General features: G+C 42.4%; 1 protein-coding gene across 1 annotated transcript in view; it reads right to left on the bottom strand.

The window, feature by feature from the left end:
* Nucleotides 1-4,844: 4,844 nt before the first annotated feature.
* LOC145413786 (gamma-tubulin complex component 6-like) overlaps nt 4,845-22,472 on the bottom strand; it is an 85,094-nt gene continuing 67,466 nt past the window's right edge. The window contains exons 21-26 of the mRNA XM_080283440.1: nt 18,473-18,640; nt 15,523-15,638; nt 10,301-10,410; nt 7,075-7,295; nt 6,415-6,446; nt 4,845-4,921 (exon numbers count right to left, since the gene is read on the bottom strand). Of these exons, the coding sequence (XP_080139566.1) occupies nt 4,913-4,921; nt 6,415-6,446; nt 7,075-7,295; nt 10,301-10,410; nt 15,523-15,638; nt 18,473-18,640 (656 nt within the window). The 3' untranslated portion in view covers nt 4,845-4,912. The remainder of the gene's footprint in view (nt 4,922-6,414; nt 6,447-7,074; nt 7,296-10,300; nt 10,411-15,522; nt 15,639-18,472; nt 18,641-22,472) is intronic.

The following is a 22,472-nucleotide window of genomic DNA, read 5'->3' on the forward strand; positions in this document are numbered from 1 at the left end:
GAGAGTGAAATTGGTGCGAGAGTTCAAATACCTGGGTACAGTGAAAGAAAAAAGAGGAAAATGTACAAAAGAAGTGGAACACAGAGCGACACAAGGAAGGCAAGTAGCTGGTGCTGTGGAGGCCTTGATGAGAAACAGAAGCTTGAGTGTTGCAGCTGTGCGAGGCTTACATGAAGAAGTGTTTGTACCAACTTTAACATATGGGTGTGAGACTATGGTGTGGCATGAAATTGAAATGTCAAGAGTGAGAGAGGTGGAGATGGGACTGCTGATGAATGTATGTGGAGAACAGAGAGTGGATAGGATACGAAATAATGTGATTCACGAATGATGCAGAGCGAGGAAGTCTGTGGACACCAGAATCAATGAGAGTGTACCAAGATGGTATGGTCATGTAGAGAGAATAGATAACAACAGGGTGGTGAAAAAGGTATATCTAACGAATTTGAAGGAGGAGGCGAGGTAGGCCAAGAAGAAGGTGGAGGGATGTGGTGGATGAGTGTGTGAGGAAGAGAAGTATGGAAGTCGGTGAGATGAGGGGAGTGACAAGAGATCGAGCTGGCTGGATGAATGTTGTTAGAAGTGCATGATCAGGGATTTGGAACCCCTTTTTAACAGACAGTATTCAAACTGACTCTATCGGATACATTTATATGAAGCTACAGAATGTGGTGAAAGTTTTTTGGCATATCAAATACAGGCAGGATTCCAGGGGTTTGAATGATGAGTGAATGGAAGCGTGGCCCTTTGGACTGGGCAAACTTGGGCTGTCTGGATGTGCTAATCCTCACCCTGCCCTAGGGCGGGATAGGAGGTCAGGAGAATGATGATGATGCTCTGAAGGATCCTTCACCAGGTGCTGAATGATGATAAACACTCGGCAAGCTGGGGGAAGAGATGGGTGAGCCAAGTGTGCTGGAATGGTTATGTAAGAAAATATATATCTTTATTACTTATGAGTTTTATTGTGTCCAAGCCATGCTTAAATTGTTCTGCAATAAATTATTTATAGTAGTATTTGAGACAATTCAAGAGGTAAATGGGATATTGCCATGAGTTAGAAAGAACTGGTAGGGTGAAGCAGGATGGTGGCCATGATACTTTTCATGGATGAAAATATCTTCTTGTGTGTTTCGTACCGTATGGCCTTTATGGAGTCTAAACCTTACTAACATCATACTAGTTGTGCAGCAGATTATATGAGAGAATAATTTGGACTATGAGGTAAATATGAATGAATACTGCCACAAGTCAGAGGGAACACGGCTATTTACGCATAAATAAATATCTCGAGTTCGTTATGGTATGGCCAGAATAAAGCAAATGCTAAACTCCACTGTATATATACCATTTGATTATTGTAGTGAATGCATAAAACAGTATGTATTTCCAGAATGTACATCCTGCAATGGTTGCGAAACACTCGGTTACATCATCGTTATCATCATCATCATCCGGACCTCCTTTCCCACCCTAGGGCAGGGTGAGGAGTAGCACTTGGTGATACCAGTGAAAAACCGTTGGTGGAATCCAGACTAATGTCTGACATATTGGAAAAAGTCTGCATTAGCATGGGAAAGTCCAGATATCACTTTTATCAGAGTTTCGCTTTTTTTGGAATGGCTTGGGCCCCAATTAGTCCATTGTAGTAAGGTTGTACTGAACATTAAAACCTTGATATAATGTACTTCAATAGACTGGAATTTGTTTTTATTGGAATCAAGGAGCTACCAGACTAAATTCTTACATACTGGAAGAAGTCCAATAAAGCCAGAAGCAATCTGGACTGCCTAACCATTTCATGTATGTGCACCACAATAAGGTAAAAACATGTTTATCCATGTACAGTACAGTATTAATATACAGTATATATTATACTATTTGGTTATTGTAGTGCAAGTACAATACAGTACAGTACTGCAGTGGTAGTGAAAAGCCGTTGGTGCGATCCAGGCTAATGTCTGACATGCAGTATCAGAAAAACTCCAGGTTGCAGGGGGAAGTCCGGATGTCGCTTTTATCGGAATTTTGTTTTTTTCAGAATGGCTTGGGCCCCAATTATTCCGTTATAGTGAGGTTTTACTATAATAAAAAAATAAGAAAATCTCAAAAGTAACAGCTTGCACATCAAGTGACCAAGGGACAGATTCAGACATGGTAAGGGAGACTGAAAGCAGTAAAATGAAATTATTAGATACCATTCGGGAAAAAAAAGTTGTTTCTTCACACTCGCGGTAACTTTGATCATGAGTAATATGTCAGAGCCCCCCCCTTTTTTTGTGGTAGGTGGGGGCACTCACCATCCATTCACTCGATGTAGTGCTGCTCTCGGGTGTCTGCCCTTTTCTCTCCATCCTTCTTTCCTTCCATTCTCTTCTGTCTTTCTTTCCTTCATTTTTTCCTTGTCCTTCTGCCTACGGGTGACTTTACACTCCCTCTTCTGTCTTTCTTTCCTTCATTCTTTCCACTTCCTTCTGCCTGTGGGTGACTCTACACTGAGTGACATGCCAAATGGTTTCCTGTGCGCCAGGAAACCATTTACTACACTAGGTGGTGACCATATAACCAAATTTTGGCACCTGGTGGTTTAGTGGGTAATTATTGCGCTCCAATCTGATTGAGCCGGTGAAGGTTTATATCCAAGGGGTGGTTGGGGTTGATTGCTCATGTAATGCCACTCAGGGATGAGTGAGGCTGGTCACTCTCATCTTAAATATCGGGACCAACTGCCTAGCCCCGGGCTCCTATGCTCCTCATGGGGCAATGTAGGATTGGATTGGATTTTTTTTTTTTAATAAGTAAATAAATAAATCCCCTGGCACATGGAGTCCTGTGCCACCCACTGTCCCAGTGTATTTCTTGCCCTTCATCATCCAAGGTGTGGACAGTAAATAAAAAAAATATTATCGTCCTTGGGTGATTCCAGGAAATGAGCATAGACAGTAAAAGTTGTCCTTGTACTGAAGGCATGAACTGTTTCCAGTCCTACGCTGAGGGCAAATTCAAAGCTGAACAAAATAGTCTGGCATTAGACAGATGGAGAAATAAGTTGTATACTCCTCACTAAAACTTGGCCTAAAGTTGTCATCTTTCAGCTTGAATGTTATTACCATAACAGAAGATTAACCCAATAAAATGATGTTAGTCATGAAGAAGTGCTATAAAATGGAAGCAGAGCTGTAGTGACTGTCCTTTCTGCCACTAAACTATAGGAAATCAACTTAAAAAAAAAAGGGTGGGGGGCACCAAGGTAAAAGACTAATAGTCTGCTTACAAAAAATTATTTCATCATCTAATCCAGTGTTGCCCCATGAGGAGTGTAGGAGCTCAGGGCTAGGCAAGTTGGTCCTGACATTTAAGATAAAAGTAACCAGCATCACCATCTCTGATTGGCATTATTTGAGCAATAAACCCCAATCACCCCTAGAATATAAACCTGCACTGGCTCAATCTGACTGAGTGCCATAATTACCCACTAAACCACCAGGCACCAAAATTTGGTTATATGGCTACCACCTGGCACTGCAGATGGCTTCCTGGTGTATGGGAAACCATTTGGCTTGTCTCTCAGTGTAGAGTCACCATAAATAGAAGGAAGGAAAAGAATGAAAGAGAGGTAGACAGAAATGGAAGTATGGAAAGAAGGAAGAAAGAGAGGAAAGGGCAGGCACCCAAGAGCAGCACTACATTGAGTGAGTAGATGATGAGCGCCCCCACCTACCACTAATTACATAAAATATTTGCAGGCTGTAACTATAGCAGATATATGTGGAACTAACAGATTTAGTCGGCTACATCTTACACCAGGATGTGGATACATATTTATCCATCCATCCATAATCTAATCCTTGTGTTGCCCCATGAGGAGTGTAAAAGCCCAGGGCTAGGCATGTTGGTCCTGACATTTAAGATGACAGTGAATACATATTTATATAGATACATATCCAGTACACTATATGGATTAGTACAGTAACAGGAGGAATTTGGGTTTAGATATAGTAATATAATGAAGGTACTACTAATACTGTACATGTATAATGGTGCTGTAAATTACCGTACACCACAATGTATTTAAGATGCACAACATGTTCTCAGGATGATACAAACAACTATTACTGTCCAAGGGGGAAAAGGAGGGGCTGTGTGTGTGTGTGTGTGTGTGTGTGTGCGTGCGCACGCGCGCACGCGCACGAGCGCACATGCACATTCGTGCATGTAAGAGAGAAAGAGAGAGAGAATACAGTCCTGCTAATTATGTTAATGCTGCAGTGACAGAGAAAACAAAGATGTACAGACTCTTGAAATGGTCATATAATGTTTGAATGTGACTATTCGTCATTTATAAAACTGATCTAAAATACAAAAGAGGTACAGATGAAACCAGTCTATAAACAGTTAAAATAACAATAAATAACACAACTTCAAACTGGGATCCCATGTGAATGGCCACAAACATGAAAAAGCTTAAACACACACACACACACACACACACACACACACACACACACACAAAAGAAAGGCCTGTGGTCAACTGGGGTTCCCATCCAGAAGAGCATAAGGTTACAATGACTACTAAACTACAAAACCATAAAAAGGATGTCTGTCATACAATTCATAAACAAATACAGTGTATTGTACACATGGCAGTAAATATTAAGTAGAGATATCACAATTAAAAAATCCCCTTGTGCTGAGAAATATCTACATAGTGGCTACACTGGTAATTAGAGATATCACAATTAAAAGATTCCCTTGTGCTAAGAAGTATCTACAGTATATAGAGGCTACACTGGTGCTAACAAGACAGTTACGTGAACATTGTCTAATTATGACTGAGAATAGTATCCATTAAAATCAAGCCTGCAGAGAAGATCCTGATGCCTGGGGTCCATTCTGGCACGCCGCCCAACATTCACCAGCACTGGAAAAGAAAATCGAGACGTATCACTAAGACATCTCAACCTGGCAACTTTATTCAAATTTATTATGGTTAAATCTCTGATGCAGTCTGATAGGCTAACAAAATGAGCCTCCAATTATTATTGCATTATAAGGTATTCTAAAAGTTAAAAATCCATGTTGATGCTCTACAAAGCGGCTGCACCTCTCAGATGGGCAGACATGGTTATGTGCTAGTTACATCAGAGCTCTAAAGTATCAGATGAAGTAGGAACACAAATACATTATGCATTGTGGCAGGCCTTATTCTAACTCAGTAAATAAATAGTGTAAATGGGTCTTGTGCATCATCAAAGGAATACATCAAAAGAGGACTGTGCTAAACTTCAAGGCAAAAGTGGAAAGTTCAGAAAACACTGATGATTACAGTATCAGCATTTACTCATTTAGTTTTTTTATTTCATTTTTTTAAATGGTTATGGGCTTCACTAACCTGCAATTAATGACCCAATACTGTACACAGAAAAGATAAATTCTTCACCATTGTGCAGAGTAAAAATGCATGAGGTAAAAAGCATCATCCAGTAACACTGAGACAGACTGCACTGCCCTGGAAAAAGCTGCCAACTCACACCCTCCTCTCACCCATACTGCAACATATTAACTTCTATAACTTACTATGTTTATTGTCTCATTCTTTTATTTACCTGACCATTTTTTTCTACCTGTGGTAGATGGTGGCAACCATCATCCACTCAGTTGATGAAGTACTACCTACTTCTTTCTCTGTTCTCATTCCCTCTCTGTGCCTGCCCTTCTCCCTTCCTATGTCCCACTTCCCTTCCTGTCACTTTTATTACTGATACTCTTCTTTCCATTTCAGGTGGCTTTGCACTGAGTGACAAGCCTAAAACTTTCCTGTAACCCAGCAAACCATTTACAATGCCAAGTGGTAACCATAAAACCCAATAATAGGGCAAAGTGGAACCTGCTATGGTGCCCCTGTTAAGTGGGAGGAGAGATATACAGTAAATGTGGCATCCATCTAAGAACCAAACCTCCACACTAAGAGCCACGCCTTGCTATGGTGAGGCGCTTTCAGTCACACGGAAACATTGGTCCACTACACGGGATGGGCTTGCTGGGGCAGCTGTTTGTCGGCAGTTGATGGATCTGCTTGGTCCACTCTGACTGGGGTTAATCAACAACAAAAGAAGTGTTCTACTTGAAGAACAAGGTAGTTAAAAAAATTAGGTAGTGGGTCAATATATAACACCTCACTCTGCAACTGGCAGGTCAGCCAGAGCCAGAATGAAAAGGATTCAGAAGTTTCAAATTGTGGGACAAAAGAACAACTGAGGTTACTCTCACAGATATAACATCCACCCTTGGTTTGGAAAAATGATAATGTAGATGAGTTGCCTTAATGCATTCTTCTAATCATGAGGCTTGGAGCAACTGTTAGTCAATTAAATCCACACAGATGGCACATCAAACACGTAAAATTTTCATTACCTCTTGTATCTTATCTCCCTCCTCCAGAATGGCTTTGAAAACAGGGAAGACAGAATACAGCACAAGTTAGAAACAACAACAATTATATATACTGTACTGAGATGACACTTAACTCCTTCAGTCCATGAGATTTAAAAAAAATGAACAAAACAGTCAGATGTGAGAAATGTTTTACCCCTTCCAGCTTCAAGGGTTTCCCTAAACTTAATAAAATTACTGAACAAGACAAAATATTACAGTGAAAGGGCTAACCTTGCCTCAGTGAAAGTCCCTCAAAGTTTAATAAAATTTGGTGGTAGCATGAACTGATAGTACAAAAATGGCATCACAGTACTGAAGAAGTTAGTGGCACTGTCTGCACTATGCGAGAACCTATGTACCAGAATAAAACTCTGGTAGCAGGATAGACATAAACTATTATAATACGGTACCTTACATATTGGTCTCTACTGCTATGAAAACTGTATATGGTACTGGAATATTTTAATGTATGGAGCATAATACACTCTGAAGAAACCATCATCTAGTGAAGAGAATACAACCTATACTCTGAAAGGTATAAAGTAAGCATGTCCATTATAACCAGAAAAGTATTACCATACTCAAACCATGAGAGGTGTTTGCTCTACACATGGTATACAGTACTAAAGTCAGACTTACACATATGGAAAAACTTGGCAAGCTTTTGAAATTCCTGATATGTGACTTTGGCTGCAGAAAATGCTGGGTGCTGCCAGTTGCCACTATTTCTACCACATCTGCCAATATCACTGCCTGGCTGCCATGCTTGAGAAAGTACTTGGGAACGGAAACGGAGAGCCAAAGAGAAGACATCTTGAATCAGCTTCTGAATCACACTGTCTTTATGAGTCAGGAAGCACCTTTGGGATATGCAAAAAGGTGTCATGTGACAGATGAGCAGTAAATAATTAGTATAATTAATACAGGAGACTACTGTACTTATTAACACTTAGTCCTCAGGAGGTTTAACAGTGGTGATTAAAATCACGTCATTAGTGAAAAGAAAATAGTCATCAGCCATGATTAAGAATTAACTGATACACTTCTTGACCCTTAAACCTCAGGAAGTTTTGCATTGATGAGCAAAATGATCTTAAGCTAGCCGGAGTAAAACAGTTGTCATTAGCCGAGGTTTTCGGGTAAATCTAGCCGTGAGATATAATGTGCTTAACCCCTTACCCACAGGGATGGCTGGACCATGCCATGCCCCTCCCGCGGGGATAGCAGCGCATGATGAAGAAGCTATTTCCAGGTCAATGAAAGTATCACTTAGCCTTTTCCTTTTTTTTTCAAGTATATTTTTTTGTATGAGAATTGGTTGTAAGGGGCATTTCAATGGGTAATGAACAGGAAAAATTAGCGATCAAGTGCACATGGGGTGTTGCCAGGAGATAAATTAGCTACTTCATGGCCAATGGCAGTATCAATTAGCCTTTTTCCTCATTTATATATATATTTTTAGTATGAGAATAGGGCATAGGGCACATTTCAATGGAAAAAGCGAATGGAAAAAAATGGCTGTGAATTGCGTTGCGTGGCCAGGCTGTAGCTAGGTGGGGGTGGGGGTAAGGGAGGGGAGGTGGGGAGGCGAGGCAAACAGGAAAAATGGCTAAATTGGTAACAGTGTGAGCAGTGTGTAAAGAATGATGAAGGAAGGGTAGTGGTGAACAGTGAGGATATTAAAGATGCATGGAGAGAGCATCATAACCGGTTGTTGAATGAGGAGTTTGACTGGGACAGGGAAGGTTTGGAGCCAGCAGATCCAGTGTCTGGCCCTTGGCCTTTGATTGATACTGCTACTGTGAGTGAGGCAATAGGCAGGATGAGGGTGGAGAAGGCAGCAGGTGTGTCTGGGTTGACAGCCGAAATGTTGAAGGCCTCAGGAGATATAGGGGTGAGTTTAGTCACTGACCTGATAAACAGGATTATTTATGAGTGTGTTGTCCCAGATGATTGGCTGAAGAGTATAATTGTAAATGTGTATAAAGGGAAGGGTGATGCCCTGGAAAGAGGAAATTATAGAGGTATAAAGCTTTTACATCAGATAATGAAGGTAATGGAGAGAGTTTTAGAAGGTATGATTAGAGAAAGAGTGAATATTGATGAGATGCAGTTTGGGTTTATGCCAGGTAGGGGGACCACTGATGCCATATTCATTGTTCGACAGCTTCAGGAAAAATATATTGGTAGGAGAAGGGATCTTTATTTTGTTTTTGTTGATTTGGAAAAGGCCTTTGACAGAGTCCCTAGAGAGGTGGTGAAGTGGGCAATGAGAAAGCTTGGTTTGGAGGAGTGGCTGGTTAGGGTGGTTATGGCCATGTATGTGGGTGCTCACACCCAGGTGAGAGTGAATGGAGATTTGAGTGATGAGTTTTCCGTGAATGTTGGTGTGCATCAGGGGTCAGTCTTGAGTCCCATGTTGTTTATCATGGTACTTGAAGCCCTTTCACGTGACTTTAGAAATGGACTCCCGTGGGAGTTGTTGTATGCTGATGATTTGGTGTTGATTGCAGAAAATGAAAGGGAGGCAGAGGAAAGGTTTAGGAAGTGGAGAGATGGTATGGGGCAAAAGGGTTTAAGGGTAAATGCAGATAAAACAAAAGTGATGATATCTAGGGTTGGTGGCGGTACTGTCAAAGACGAGGGAGAGTGGCCATGTGCAGTTTGCCACAAGGGCGTGGGAAGTAATTCCATCTTGTGCAGTGTGTGTGATAAATGGGTGCATAAGAGATGTAGTGGTATCAGAGGTAGACTGCGAGATAATGCTGATTTTATGTGTACGGCGTGCCGGGGTGAGCAGGTGGAGATCGTCAGACGTGAAAGGATTGAACTTGCTGGTGAATCTCTTGAGTGTGTGGAAGAGTTTTGTTATTTGGGAGACATGTTGTGTGCTGGAGGTGGGGCTGGAGCTAGCTCTGTGGCTAGGGTGAGAAGTGGTTGGAAGAAGTTCAGGGAGCTCTTGCCTCTCCTGACATTGAGAGGGCTCTCCCTACATGCTAAGAGGTCTTTGTATGCAGCATGTGCTAGGAGTGTAATGCTGTATGGCAGTGAGACCTGGGCAGTGAAGGAGGAAGACATTCGCCGGCTCAGACGTACAGAAATGACAATGATTAGGTGGATGTGCAGTGCGTCCCTGCGTCCAAGGCCTGGAGGGGCTGGGTTTACAATGGAAGAGTTGAGAGGTAGGATGGGACTGGAGTGTATTGGTGTTGTGATGAGGAGAGGTAGATTGAGGTGGTTTGGACATGTGGAGAGGATGGGGGATGATAATTGGGTGAGGAAGGTGAGAAGTGTTAATATTGGGGGTGGGGTTGTGAGGGGTAGACCGAGAAAGACATGGGACGAGGTCATTAAGTGTGACCTTAGGGTTAAGGGACTGAACAGGGAGGCTGCAATGGATCGTGCAGCGTGGAGAGCCGCCATTAGGTGACCAAGGCCGACACATGCAAGCATGTTGGAGCCTTTAAAAACGAAACGAAAACGAAACGAACTGGACGCAAGTACTAGTGGTATTAGCAACGCTCCCATAGCTACAAACTGGCAGTACTGATAGATGATACAATACCGCACTTGAAAGCCTGGGTGATTTAAAAACATCTTAGATCACAGAAGTGACGCCCTGCGGTATGGTACTAATGTACTGAGCATTACGGTAGTGACGGCCTGCAGGTAAGGGGTTAAATATGGCAAAAATGAAGACATCTAAATTTCAGAATTGTTTAACTGAATTTTTTCTGACTATTAACTAGTAACACAGTCATTTATTTACTTATTTATTTTTTACTACACAGATAGTTATTTTCATTAAAGTTTGTTATTCTAACCTGAGAATAGGCTGAAACTATGCTAGTTTTGCTATAATTACCTAGCAATGACAGAGGTGATGAAGGAGGTGTGGAGATGGTACAGCTGGTCTAGAGAGGCAATCTGACCCTCAAGTTTCTTTTTAAACTGGATCCAGCTTTTCTGATACACCTGCAGGAAGATGTTTATATAATCAGAAGAAAGTATATCCCTGTTAAACTTCAGTATGTTCCCCTTCATAAGACAGTTCCCTGATGCATGCAGGGAAATGAAGGATGGGTCTTCATGCTGTGTACTTAGGGTGCATTAGCCATGTTGCCTTCACACACCTTTCAGATGCTTAGTGGTCTAGTGAGTTAAGGCACTTCTTTCCCAGGGTGGCCCTTAAGGGTCTGACTTTGAGGGGTGGCTACATGGTTAAGCAGCAGATGAACACGAAGTGCCTGAATGTTTTCAACATAGCTAAGTAAAGTACAATGAACTGCTTATGGAAAATTTACAAGAAAGCATAAGTTGTGAAACTATCTATCTATCTATCCATTGCCAGACGCCTCAATCCCGTTTGGGGTGGCCACAAACAAATCGCCTCCAAGTCGCCCTGTCCCCCGCCATTTCACTGCCCTGCTCCCAACTCACATCCCCCTTTCTCATATTCCTCTCCACCCCATCCCTCCATCTCATCCTCGGCCTCCCCCTCTCTCTTCCCCCCTCCACCTCACTCACATACACTCTCTTCGTCAGTCTTTCACCCTCCATCCTCTCCACATGGCCAAACCACCTCAGTGTGTTCCTCATAACGCTTCCTATCACATCCACATCAACACCACAACGCTCCTTTATATCCTCATTCGTCAGCCTGTCTCTCCACGTGACTCCACAGGCTCCTCTTAAATAACTCATTTCCATTGCTCTCACTCTTGACTTGTGTCCTTCCAACAATGTCCAAGCTTCACTTCCGTACGTTAGAGTTGGTATCACAATACTGTCATGTAGTAACTTTTTCACTTCCATGCTCACTTCCCTGTTTCTTATCACTGCTTTCAAAGAACCAGCAACCGTTCTTCCCTGCTGTAACCCTTTCAAGCACTTCACCCTCCAAACCTCCATCCTTACTCATCACACTACCCAAGTACTTAAACGTACTCACATTTTCCAATTCCTCACCATCCAACCTCGCTGTACATTCACTGACGTCACCTCTCTCAAAGACCATCACTTTACTCTTCCCTACATTCACCTTTAGATTCCGTTTCTTACACACTCTCTCAAACTCATCCACGAAGCCTTGCAGCTCCCCTTCGTCTTCACTCAACAACACAGTATCATCTGCAAACAACAGTAGCGGGAGTTTCCAAACACTATCCTCTCTCACCAGGGCCACTCCAACATCCACTACCCTACCTTGTACCTCTTTTATTACCCCATCCATGTACAGATTGAACAACCATGGAGACATGACACATCCAGTGAAATTATTGTGTTACCTTAAACAAGCATGAGCAATGACTGCAAAACAGTTGGAGGTATGTTTATAAGATCAGTATGGGGTGGATATGAAAAGGATGGGAAACATACAAAGAAGTACAGTTTTTTTAGATGGTCTGGCCATTTGAACTGGATGAAGAGTGAGAGACTGAGGTGAGTTTATGAAAGGGAAGGCTGGCAGAAGAGATAAGGTAAGGAAAAGATAGTGACACATACAGAAGATGGTGTAGTGACAGAAGAACAAGGTCCTTTTGTAGTGCCACCCCTTACAGGTTGTATCATAGGATAAATATCATAGAAAGGCAAAGTACCAGGTAACCAATGTGCTTAATATATGATAGATGGAATTATTCCAGATCAGAGAGCTGAGAAGAGTGTGTATTACTTCTTGCCTCCTGTTATAATGCCTCATAAGGCATGGTGATCTTCCCTTCAGTTACTGATGTCTTGTCCACTTACTAAAAATGGGAACCCTGTGATGTGTTTCAAGGTCTTTGACAGAATGTATCAAGGGTCTGTCTTGAGTCCCTTATTGTTTGTCATAGTGCCTGAAGCTCTTTCAAGTGACTTCAGAAGTGGACTCCCATGGGAGATGTTGTATGCTGATGAAGCTCTTTCAAGTAACTTCAGAAGTGTACTCCCAGGGGAGATGTTGTATGCTGATGATTTGGTGTTGACTGCAGAGAATGAATGGGAAGCAGAGGAAAGATTTAGGAAGTAGAGAGGTGGAATGGGGCACATGGGTTTGAGAGTAAATGTGGATAAAACAAAAGCGATGATATCTAAGGGTGGTGGCAGTACTGTCAAAGCAGAGGGAGAGTGGTCATATGCAGTTTGCCACAAGGGTTGGAAAGTAACTCCATCTTGCGCAGTATCTGTGACAGGTGGGTGTGTAAGAGATGTAGCAGAATGCACATTAATGCTGATTTCATGTGCACAGTGTGTCAGGGAGAACAGATTGTCAGGGGTGAAAAGACTGATCCTAGTGAGTCTCTAGAGTGTGTGGAAGTGTTTTGTTATTTGGGGGGCATGTTATGTGCTGAAGGTTGGGCTTGAGTTAGCTCTGTGGCTAGGGCAGGGAGTGGTTGTAGGAAGTTCAGGGAGCTGTTGCCTCTCCTGACACTGAGAGGGCTCTCCCTCTGTCCTAAGGGATCTTTGTATGCAGCAGGCTTTAGGAGGGTAATGCTGTATGGTAGTGAGACCTGGGCAGTAAGAAGATATTCATCCATCCATCATCCAATCCTGTGTTGCCCCATGAGGAGCATAGGAGCCCAGGGGTAGACAAGTTGGTCCTGACATTTAAGATGAGAGTGACCAGCCTCACTCATTCCTGAGTGGCATTACATGAACAATAATCCCCAACCACCCCCTGGATATAAACCTGCACCGGCTCAATCCAACTGGAGCCCTTTAATTACCCAACAAACCACCAGGAGCCATAATTTGGTCATATGGTTACCACCCAGCGTAGTACAGTACCCTCGCGTCCAGCACGGTAATATTGTCATGCATGGGTCACGTGTTGGACCAAAAACGTGTTGGACTAACAATAGAGCTTATGGGGAAAAATGAATTGTGTCAGCAACCCTCGGAAAAGTCACCCTAAATACCTACCATATACCTATACATATATTCGTACTATTGTAATTATAATAAATGGTACTGTGCTATGAATGATAACTAACCTTTTAGGATAGTGTTGGTGGGTTTGCTGGGAATGGAAGGTGGTATCCAAGGCTGTAGTTACTCCTACTGGGTCCCCGGAGGATGGCTGCTGGCGTCACTAGTGGGTAATGGCTGTTGCTCCTCCTCAACCTCCCTCATAAATCCTTCAAAATCATGCTCAGAATCACTATCTTCGTCCACAGCCATGGAAGGTCCTGCTTCTGCCTGTCCTAGCACTGTAATCCTCGGCAAAGTGCATGCTTCTCACACTGTTGCCAGAGCCCCGTCTCGTGACTGTGGAAAGTGATCGCTGTCGCTGACTCGGTAAAGAATAAGGAGAAGCAACTTTGTTTATAAACTGGTACGCACGCCGATGAGAAGGGTTTCAAAACGATTGATATTTATTCTAAAATATTAATATGTATTCAGTGTCAGGCTAAATGTTCAATGCTGTAGTACGATACATTCTCTGTCGAGTCGCCTGGGTTTTGGTCACACTTTTCCCCGTCGTATGCTCGGCAGGAATCCATCCAGATGAATTCCAAATGCCCGTGGTATCGTCGGCAATTTTACCACGTTACCGTTCCGATTTACCATCGTATCCTCGGCAAACCTGGTATGAAGTGCTGTGTGATAGCCTTCGGCTGCCAGGATCTTGTCTTAAGTTTTTTATTATGATCACGTTGGCTTCATTCATGTCGCAGGCCTTGGCAATGTCAACTTTCCTCTCCCCTTTCTTCTTCCTCTCAATGCTTTCTAGCTTGGTGGCCTGAGGGAGGTGCCGACGCTTCTTGGGATTCTCAGAAGGCTTCCTAGGCATCATGAGCAGGGTAAAATGCAGTAACAAGGGCAGAAAATGCAGCAAGAAAAAAGCACCTTCCAATGCAATTATGCGACTGAGTGGCGCTGTGGCGGGAGAAATGTAAACAAAACATCACGTGACACCAGAAGCATTTTTAATTGGGTGGCATCACGATCACGTCACGATAGCGGGCGGGGAAGGCTACTTGATCAGAAGTTTTTCATTGGCTATCATCATTCTGGGAATGTCCAGTATGACCGTGTTGGACCAGGGGTGATCGTGCTAGAGTGAACTCTGCAGATTTCGCCCACTTCTCGGAGCTCTGTGCGTGTTATGCTAACACACTCGTGTTGCAGTAATTAAATCGTATTAAATAATACTAATTAATTGCTCTCCGTGCTGGACCCGAATCGTGCTGGACTAACGCGTGTTGGACGCGAGGGTACTGTAAACGGTTTCCTGGCTTACAGGATACCATTTACTATGCTGGGTGGTAACCATATGACCAAATTATGGTCCTTGGTTCAAATGTATAGAAATGACAATGATTAGATGGATGTATAGTGTGTCCTAGAATGAAAGGCCTGGGGGGGGGGTAAGATTATGACTGAAGAGAGGAAGAGTGTGACTGGAGTGTATTGGTGCTGTGATGAGGAGGGGCAGATTGAGATGGTCTGCACATGTGGATGAAGGATGACAATTGGGTGTAGAAAGTGAGAAGTGTGAACATCATGGGTAGGGTTGTGAGAGGCAGACCGAAAAAGACCTGGACATGGCCAAAGAGTGTGACCTCAGGGATAAGAGATTGAACAGGGTGGCTACCAGAGACTGAGCAGCATGGAAAGCTGCCATTAGGTGACCAAGGCTGACATATGCAAACAAGTTGGAGCCTTTATAAACAATACGATATGATATGATCCAGTATGTCCAATGGTTTGTCCGGAGCCCTCAAAGTGTCAAATCAGATATCCTGTCTAGCGGGTATGGTAAAGCAAGGGTTTACAGTACTTACAATATGTCTTGATAAATGTTTTCTTAGAGCAATCTGACACTAGTGCATATACTTAACTATAGTATAACGGACTGTAAGGAAATTTTATTTTTCCCATTTTTCCAGTGAAAAAATAAGCTTTACTGCTATGACAGATGAAACTTAGGATAAGATAAAAATTATAAAAAATACAGCTCAAGGATATGATAACAACAAATGTACAAAGAAGAATAAAACTGGGTCTATCTTCTATCCTATCTTATATTCTGAATATCATGATGTCTCAATCCACATCTACCAACCTTAATAGTATGGGAAGTAAGGAAACTGTATACTTTACCTGACTAACAACATATGACTTTATAACAAGGAGAAAGTCATGGATCTCATGGTGGAAGAGGCAAACACCGTGGAATTGTGGCGACCTCACCAGTGTTCCATCCTGGTTCTCCCGTCCTGTTTTAAGGCAAACAATAACTGTAGTGCATTAAGAATTCATAACAAGATATGACTTACCTGATCTCCCCAGTAAAGTGTGGTAGGTGAAGGCACTCACCATCCACTCACTCGATGTAGTGCTGCTCTCAGGCTCCTGCCCTTTCCTCTCTTCCTTCCTTCCTCTTATGTCTTTCTTTCCTCCATTCTTTCCTCTTCCTTCTGTCTATGGGTAACTCTATACAGAGTGACAAGCCAAATGTTTTCCTGTACACCAGAAAACCATTTACCATGTTGGGTGGTAACCATGTACCGGGTAACCAATTTATGGCACCTGGTGGTTTAGTGGGTAATTAAGGCACTCCAACTGGATTGAGCCAATGCAGGTTTATTTCCAAGGGGTGGTTGGGGTTTACTGCTCATGTAGTGCCACTCAGGGATGAGTGAGGCTGGTCACTTTCATCTTAAATGTCAGGATCAACTTGCCTAGCCCCAGTCTTCCACACTCCTCATGGGGCAACACAGGATTAGATGACGAATGAATGAATGATGAACAAACTTAGGTATTTATATATTTTTTGTTGTTGCTTTGGCCATTACTATTTTTTTTTAAGCAGCCTGGTGCTGTGGTGACAAATGGAGTTTCTAAATACACTAATGAAAAACAAAGTAACCAGAGTTTGCCATTAAAAAAAAAAAAAAAAAAAAAAAAAAAAAAAAAATGCTATATGGGTCAAAATTCCAGGCAGAATAATGTTGAGAACTATCTATCTATAGTCCGACGCCCTAATCCCACAAAGGGTGGCTGCAGACAAAATGCCTCCAAGTCGCTCTGTCATCCACCATTTGACTACCCTCCACCACATCACTCCCCCCTCCCTCATATACCTCTCAACTCCATCCCTCCACCTCATCCTTGGTCTTCCCCTCCTTCTTCCTCCCTCCACTTCACCTACATACACCCTCTTAGTCAGTCTTTCATTTTACAATCTCTCCACATTTTTTTTTTTTTTTTTTTTTGTCCGACTCTGGGCAAAGGCTGCAGGGCCTATTTCTCGGGGGCAGTGACCCATTCCGAGGCCCAGTAGTCCTCCTACACCTCCACATGTCACCACTTCGGCGCTAACACCCACCTTCCATATTGAATACATGCTAGGGCTGTCTCATACAGGACTGGTGTATTGGTATTACCGGGGGTGTTTTTACGACATGTCAGCGGGTCATCTGGTACATCAGGAAAGTCTGCTTTTTAGGAAATTCAAATCCTTAAACTGTTCCCTGCCCCAGCCGGGATTCGATCCTGGGTCCATTAGGACTGCAGGCCGCCTCTCTACCGATTCAGCCACCGCCTCCCCCAAACCACCTTAGTTTATTTCTCCTAATCTTCTCAACCACATCCACATCCACCCCACAACGTTCCCTCACTTCTTCATTCGTCAACCTGTCCCTCCATGTCATTCCACATGCTCCTCTCAAGTAACTCATTTCCACTGCTCTCACTCTTGACTTGTTCCCCTCTAGCACGGTCCATGCCTCGCTTCCATACGTCAGGGTAGGGATCACGATACTATCATGCAGTGCCTTCTTAACTTACATACTCACGTCCCTATTTCTCATCACTGCTTTCAGTGAACCAACAACCTTCCTTCCCTGCTGTACCCTTTCCTGCACTTCATACTCAAAGTTCCAACCTTACTCATCACACTACCCAAGTACTAGAATGCACTCACATTCTCCATATCCTCACCATCCAACCTCACTGTGCATTCTGTGACTTCATTTCTCTCCAACACCATAACTTTACTCTTGTTTACATCAATTTTCAGATTCCTCTTCCTACACACTGTCCCAAATTCATTCGCCAAACCTTGCAAATCCCATTCAACTTCACTCAACAATACTGTATCATCAGCACACAGCAATACCAGAATCTTTCACATCTCACCCTCATTTATTAGAGCCACCCCCACATCTACTGCCCTACCTTGCAACTCCTTTACAACGCAATCCATGTACTAACATCCCATAAAAAATTAATATGAATGAGGATTCACTGGGAGGGGGGAGAAGCTATTCATTTCATTACAGTCCACATCAAGTTGTTCTGGTAACTGATACTCACATGCATGCACATGTAATGATGTATGTACACATATTATATTCACTTGAAATATTGTGGGTTATCTATGACAATGTAAAGGCTCCTAGACACCAGTCTCAAAAATTATTCACGGAAATAAGAATTCTTGACTTACAAACTGTACACATATGTTATACCTTACTAGGAACTTAGAGAAATACAGTACAGCGATAACCCAAGACAGGATTTAGCCTGCAGTTGTACTCAGGAAATTGTAGCCCATGGCACTTCATGTGACACTGTATTAATTTTATTTACAGAAAATGAAAGAAAAGCATCCAGGAGCCGAATGCTAATTGCCCACCAGAATATGCTGTTGGCCAAGTCCAATATTTTGGCCATATCTTGATACCCTGGTTTCATGTTGATAGCTCAAGCCGTTCATGAGACATAATGGTGCTATAGGTGGGTGATAAAAGCTTGCAACCATTTTGGTGACCCTGACCTTGATGGCGATAAAAATTAGCAACCATTTAGGTGACCTTGACCTTCACCCCAAGTAAGCATTTTTGAACTTGGTAAAGATTTTGGCCATATCTTGGTACCCTGAAGGTTTCATGTTGATAGCTTGAGCCGTTCATGAGATATAATGGGAAAACACACACACACACACACACACACACACACACACACACACACAGGCAAAAACATTATCACATAACTAGCAGCCTCAGAGTTAACAGGCTAAGAGATAAGAGAAAGATTAAAAACCAACCAAGAGCAGACATGTGTAAGAACAGGGAGTCTGAAGCCCAAATTGTGTGCTGGAGCTTGGCCAGGAAGCACCAGGCTTGGGAATAGGCTTGAAGGGCAGCATTATCCAGGATGAGAGTATGGGGCCACTTGACATGGTACCTCAGCTCCAAGCACTCTAGCACACTTCCTGTCTCAAAAACAGCAGCAAAATAAATTTGTGAGTAAAATTACCCACACAGAGGAGTGCAATTCAATACTGTAAATATATATAAGCATTTTTTGAAAAGAATGCACTTATTATAAAGGTAAATACAAAGCTACAAAGAAGTCACCAATGCCATACTGACAGGAACTCATATTGTTCCGTTTTTTATAAAAAGCTGTATATTGCAACAGACCCTTAGTTTATGCAGGACTGCTCTGTGCTAAACATGTTTTGCACAAAAAGAAAAACCTCAATCCAGCCCAGAAAAAAAAAAAAAAAAAAAAGTTTGCACACAAAAATCCCAAAGTTGGCCCCCTGTCCATGGCCTTGAGGATGACTTACCAACACCTCAGGCAGCAAACTCTCAAGCAACAACAATAAAACAATTTTGGAAGGTATTTAATACAGTAGAATACAGGTATACTTCAATATACGATACCCCTAGATGTGATACCCCAGCTTCATGATGGGGGTAGAAATACCACCATACCCTGCCTAATGATGGGCAAACCCTGCTTTAATTTTTTTTTTTTTTTTTTTAATACTGATTTTGATGATATTTTAGACTAAAATTGTGTATTTAGGTTGATTTATAAACTGTTTTTAGACTTGGATTAATGTGTTTTAGCCATAGGTGGGGTGAACATTGTCATTTTTGGGTACAGTTAACTGAGCTTGATTTTTTCCAGACTTATATTTGACAATTTTCAGATTTTATTAGTTGAATTTAGTGACTTATTTACAGGTGCTGGGCTTAAATTAGCTTCTTTTACAGCTGTTAGACCATTTAGATTGGCTTTAAACTTGGTTTTGGGCTCATTTGGGTGGGTTTTTGGCTTGGTTGAGGGGGAAAACCCAAGGCTGAAAAACGCATCTCATTATTTTTCGTTTCATTCGTTTCATTTTTAAAGGCTCCAACATGCATCGGCCTTGGTCACCTAATGGCGGCTCTCCATGCTGCACGATCCATTGCAGCCTCCCTGTTCAGTCCCTTAATCCTGAGGTCACACTTAATGACCTTATCCCATGTCTTTCTCAGTCTACCTCTCACAACCCCACCCCCAATATTAACACTTCTCACCTTCCTCACCCAATTATCATCCCCCATCCTCTCCACATGTCCAAACCATCTCAATCTACCTCTCCTCATCACAACACCAATACACTCCAGTCCCATCCTACCTCTCAACTCTTCCATCGTGAACCAGGCCCCCCCGGACCTTGCACGCAGGGACACACTACACATCCACCTAATCATTGTCATTTCTGTACGTCTGAGCCGACGAATATCCTCCTCCTTTTGTTGCCCAGGTCTCACTACCATACAGCATTACACTCCTAACACATGCTGCATACAAAGACCCCTTAACACGTAGGGAGAGCCCTCTCAATGTCAGAAGAGGCAAGAGCTCCCTGAACTTCTTCCAACCACTCCTCACTCTTGCCAAAGAGCTAGCTCCTGCCCCACCTCCAGCACATATGTTTCCCAAATAACAAAACTCTTCCACACACTCAAGAGACTCACCAGCAAGTTCAATCCTTTCACGCCTGGCATTATCCACATGCTCTCCCTAGCACACCGCACACATGAAATCAGCATTATCGTGCAGCTGACCTCTAATACCACTATATCATTTATGCACCCACTTATCACAAACACTGCACAAGATGGAATTATGGTACTTCCTGCGCCCGTGACAAATTGCACATGGCAACTCTCTCTCTTCTTTGACAGTACCACCCCCAGTCCTAAATACCATCACTTTTGTTTTATCTGCATGTACTCTTAAGCCCTTGTGCCCCATACCATCTCTCCATTTCCTAAATCTTTCCTCCACCACTCTTTTATTTTCTGCAATCAACTCCAAATCATCAGCATACAACATCTCCCACAGGAGTCCATTTCTGAAGTCAAGTGAGAGGGATTCAAGCACCATGATAAGCAACAAGGGACCCCTGATGCACACCAACACTAACAGAAAACTCATCACTCAAATTTCCATTCACCCTTACCTGGGTGTGAGCACCCACATACATTGCCATAACGATCCTAACCAGCCACTCCTCGATCCCATGCCTTTTCACTGCCTACTTTACCACCTCTGTAAGAATTCTGTCAAAGGCCATCTCTAAATCAACAAAAACAAAGTACAGTTCCCTTTTCTTTCCTATATATCTTTCTTGAAGCTGTCAAACAATGAATATGGCATCAGTGGTCCCTTTGCCTGACATAAACCTAAACTGCATCTCATCAATATTCACTCTTTCTCTTATCATGTCTTCTGGAACTCTCTCCATTACCTTCATTATCTGGTCTAAAAGCTTTATGCCTCAATAATTTCCTCTTTCCAGGACATCACTCTTCCCCTTGTACACATTTACAGTTACATTTTTCAGCCAATCATCTGGGACAACACATTCACATATAATCTCATTAATCAGGTCAGTGACTAACCTCACTCCTATATCTCAGTTTTGGGTAAATGATCCTGGAATTCACTTCTACAATAATTAAGGTGGCCATGTACAACAATTCCATGTATGCATGACAATCTCGTACGTATGCAGCGCCGCCCATGCAGGCCAAGAGTCAGATGTTGAAGCCAAGACAGAAAAATAAGAGTAAAAGTAGATGATGTATATTCCAATTTCCACTCAATTAACATCAGTGTGCCACAAGAAACAGTTCTGGTGCCAACCCTATTCCTAGTTCATATTAATGATCTCTTACCTGTCACCCACAATCCCATCCATTCATATACTTCACAGTTCATTCACACTCAAACACCCGTTTACAAAGCTTAATATCTCTAACTCTGAACTCCATCTCCATAAATAGAGACTTATCTATGATCAATGAATGGGGACAAAATAATTTTGTCTCATTTATTGCTAGTAAAACCAAATACAGTATATACAATTTACTAATAGACGGATATTGTCAGATTCATATATTAACATCAATGCTACTATTATTCCCATCTCCAAAAGTATTTAAATTCTCGGTGTTTCACTTAACAATGCCCTCAGCTGGACCTCTCGTGTCAGATCACTTGCTAAAACCGTCTCATTGACACCTGGATTATTGTACAGAGTACGTAGCATCTTCACTGACAGGCAGTTAGCTATAATTTATAAGTCATGTGAGTTCTCAGCTAGAATATTGCTCACCCATGTGGAATGGATGTGGAGAGGTTACACTAAAACAACTACACAAAATTCAGAACAAAGCCATTGGAATTATTAATAACCCTGCTATTATAAATAAACTACCTCCCCTAGTAGTAAGATGGAATGTTGCCTCCGTTGCATTATTTTACAGACTGTACTTTTATGGCAAACGCTCAGACGAAGTTGTGTCCATTGTGCCACCACTCCATGCCTTCCCTCGCGCTACATGGAGATCTGGTAGCGCTCATGACTTGAATGTCACACAGCCATATTGCAGAACTTCTGCCCATCAGAATTCTTTTATCCTCCAAACTGCATCTCTCTGGAACTCGCTTCCTCAGAGTTATTTCCCCCAAAACTTCAACCTACAGCTGTTCAAGTCCAATTGTTACATATTTTTTATGAATGGAGTACACCAGTAATCGGGTGTATGGATTTTTTTTTTTTTTTTTTTTAATTCATGTTTTTCCTTCCTCTGTTGTAAAAAAAAAAAAAAAAAAGGCCACCCAGTGTTTACACCAAGGAAGAGCCCAGGCCATCAACAAGTAGGGTGCAAATGCTACCCCCTGCCTCTGCGTTACCTGTCTCCTCTTGATCGTTTCTTGGCTCACCCCTATGCTCCCCCACCACCTCAACACAGTGT

This window comes from Coenobita brevimanus, chromosome 97 (genome assembly GCF_032717465.1).
Source record: "Coenobita brevimanus isolate Jiangsu-jjx chromosome 97, ASM3271746v2, whole genome shotgun sequence".
NCBI classification, from domain to species: domain Eukaryota; kingdom Metazoa; phylum Arthropoda; class Malacostraca; order Decapoda; family Coenobitidae; genus Coenobita; species Coenobita brevimanus.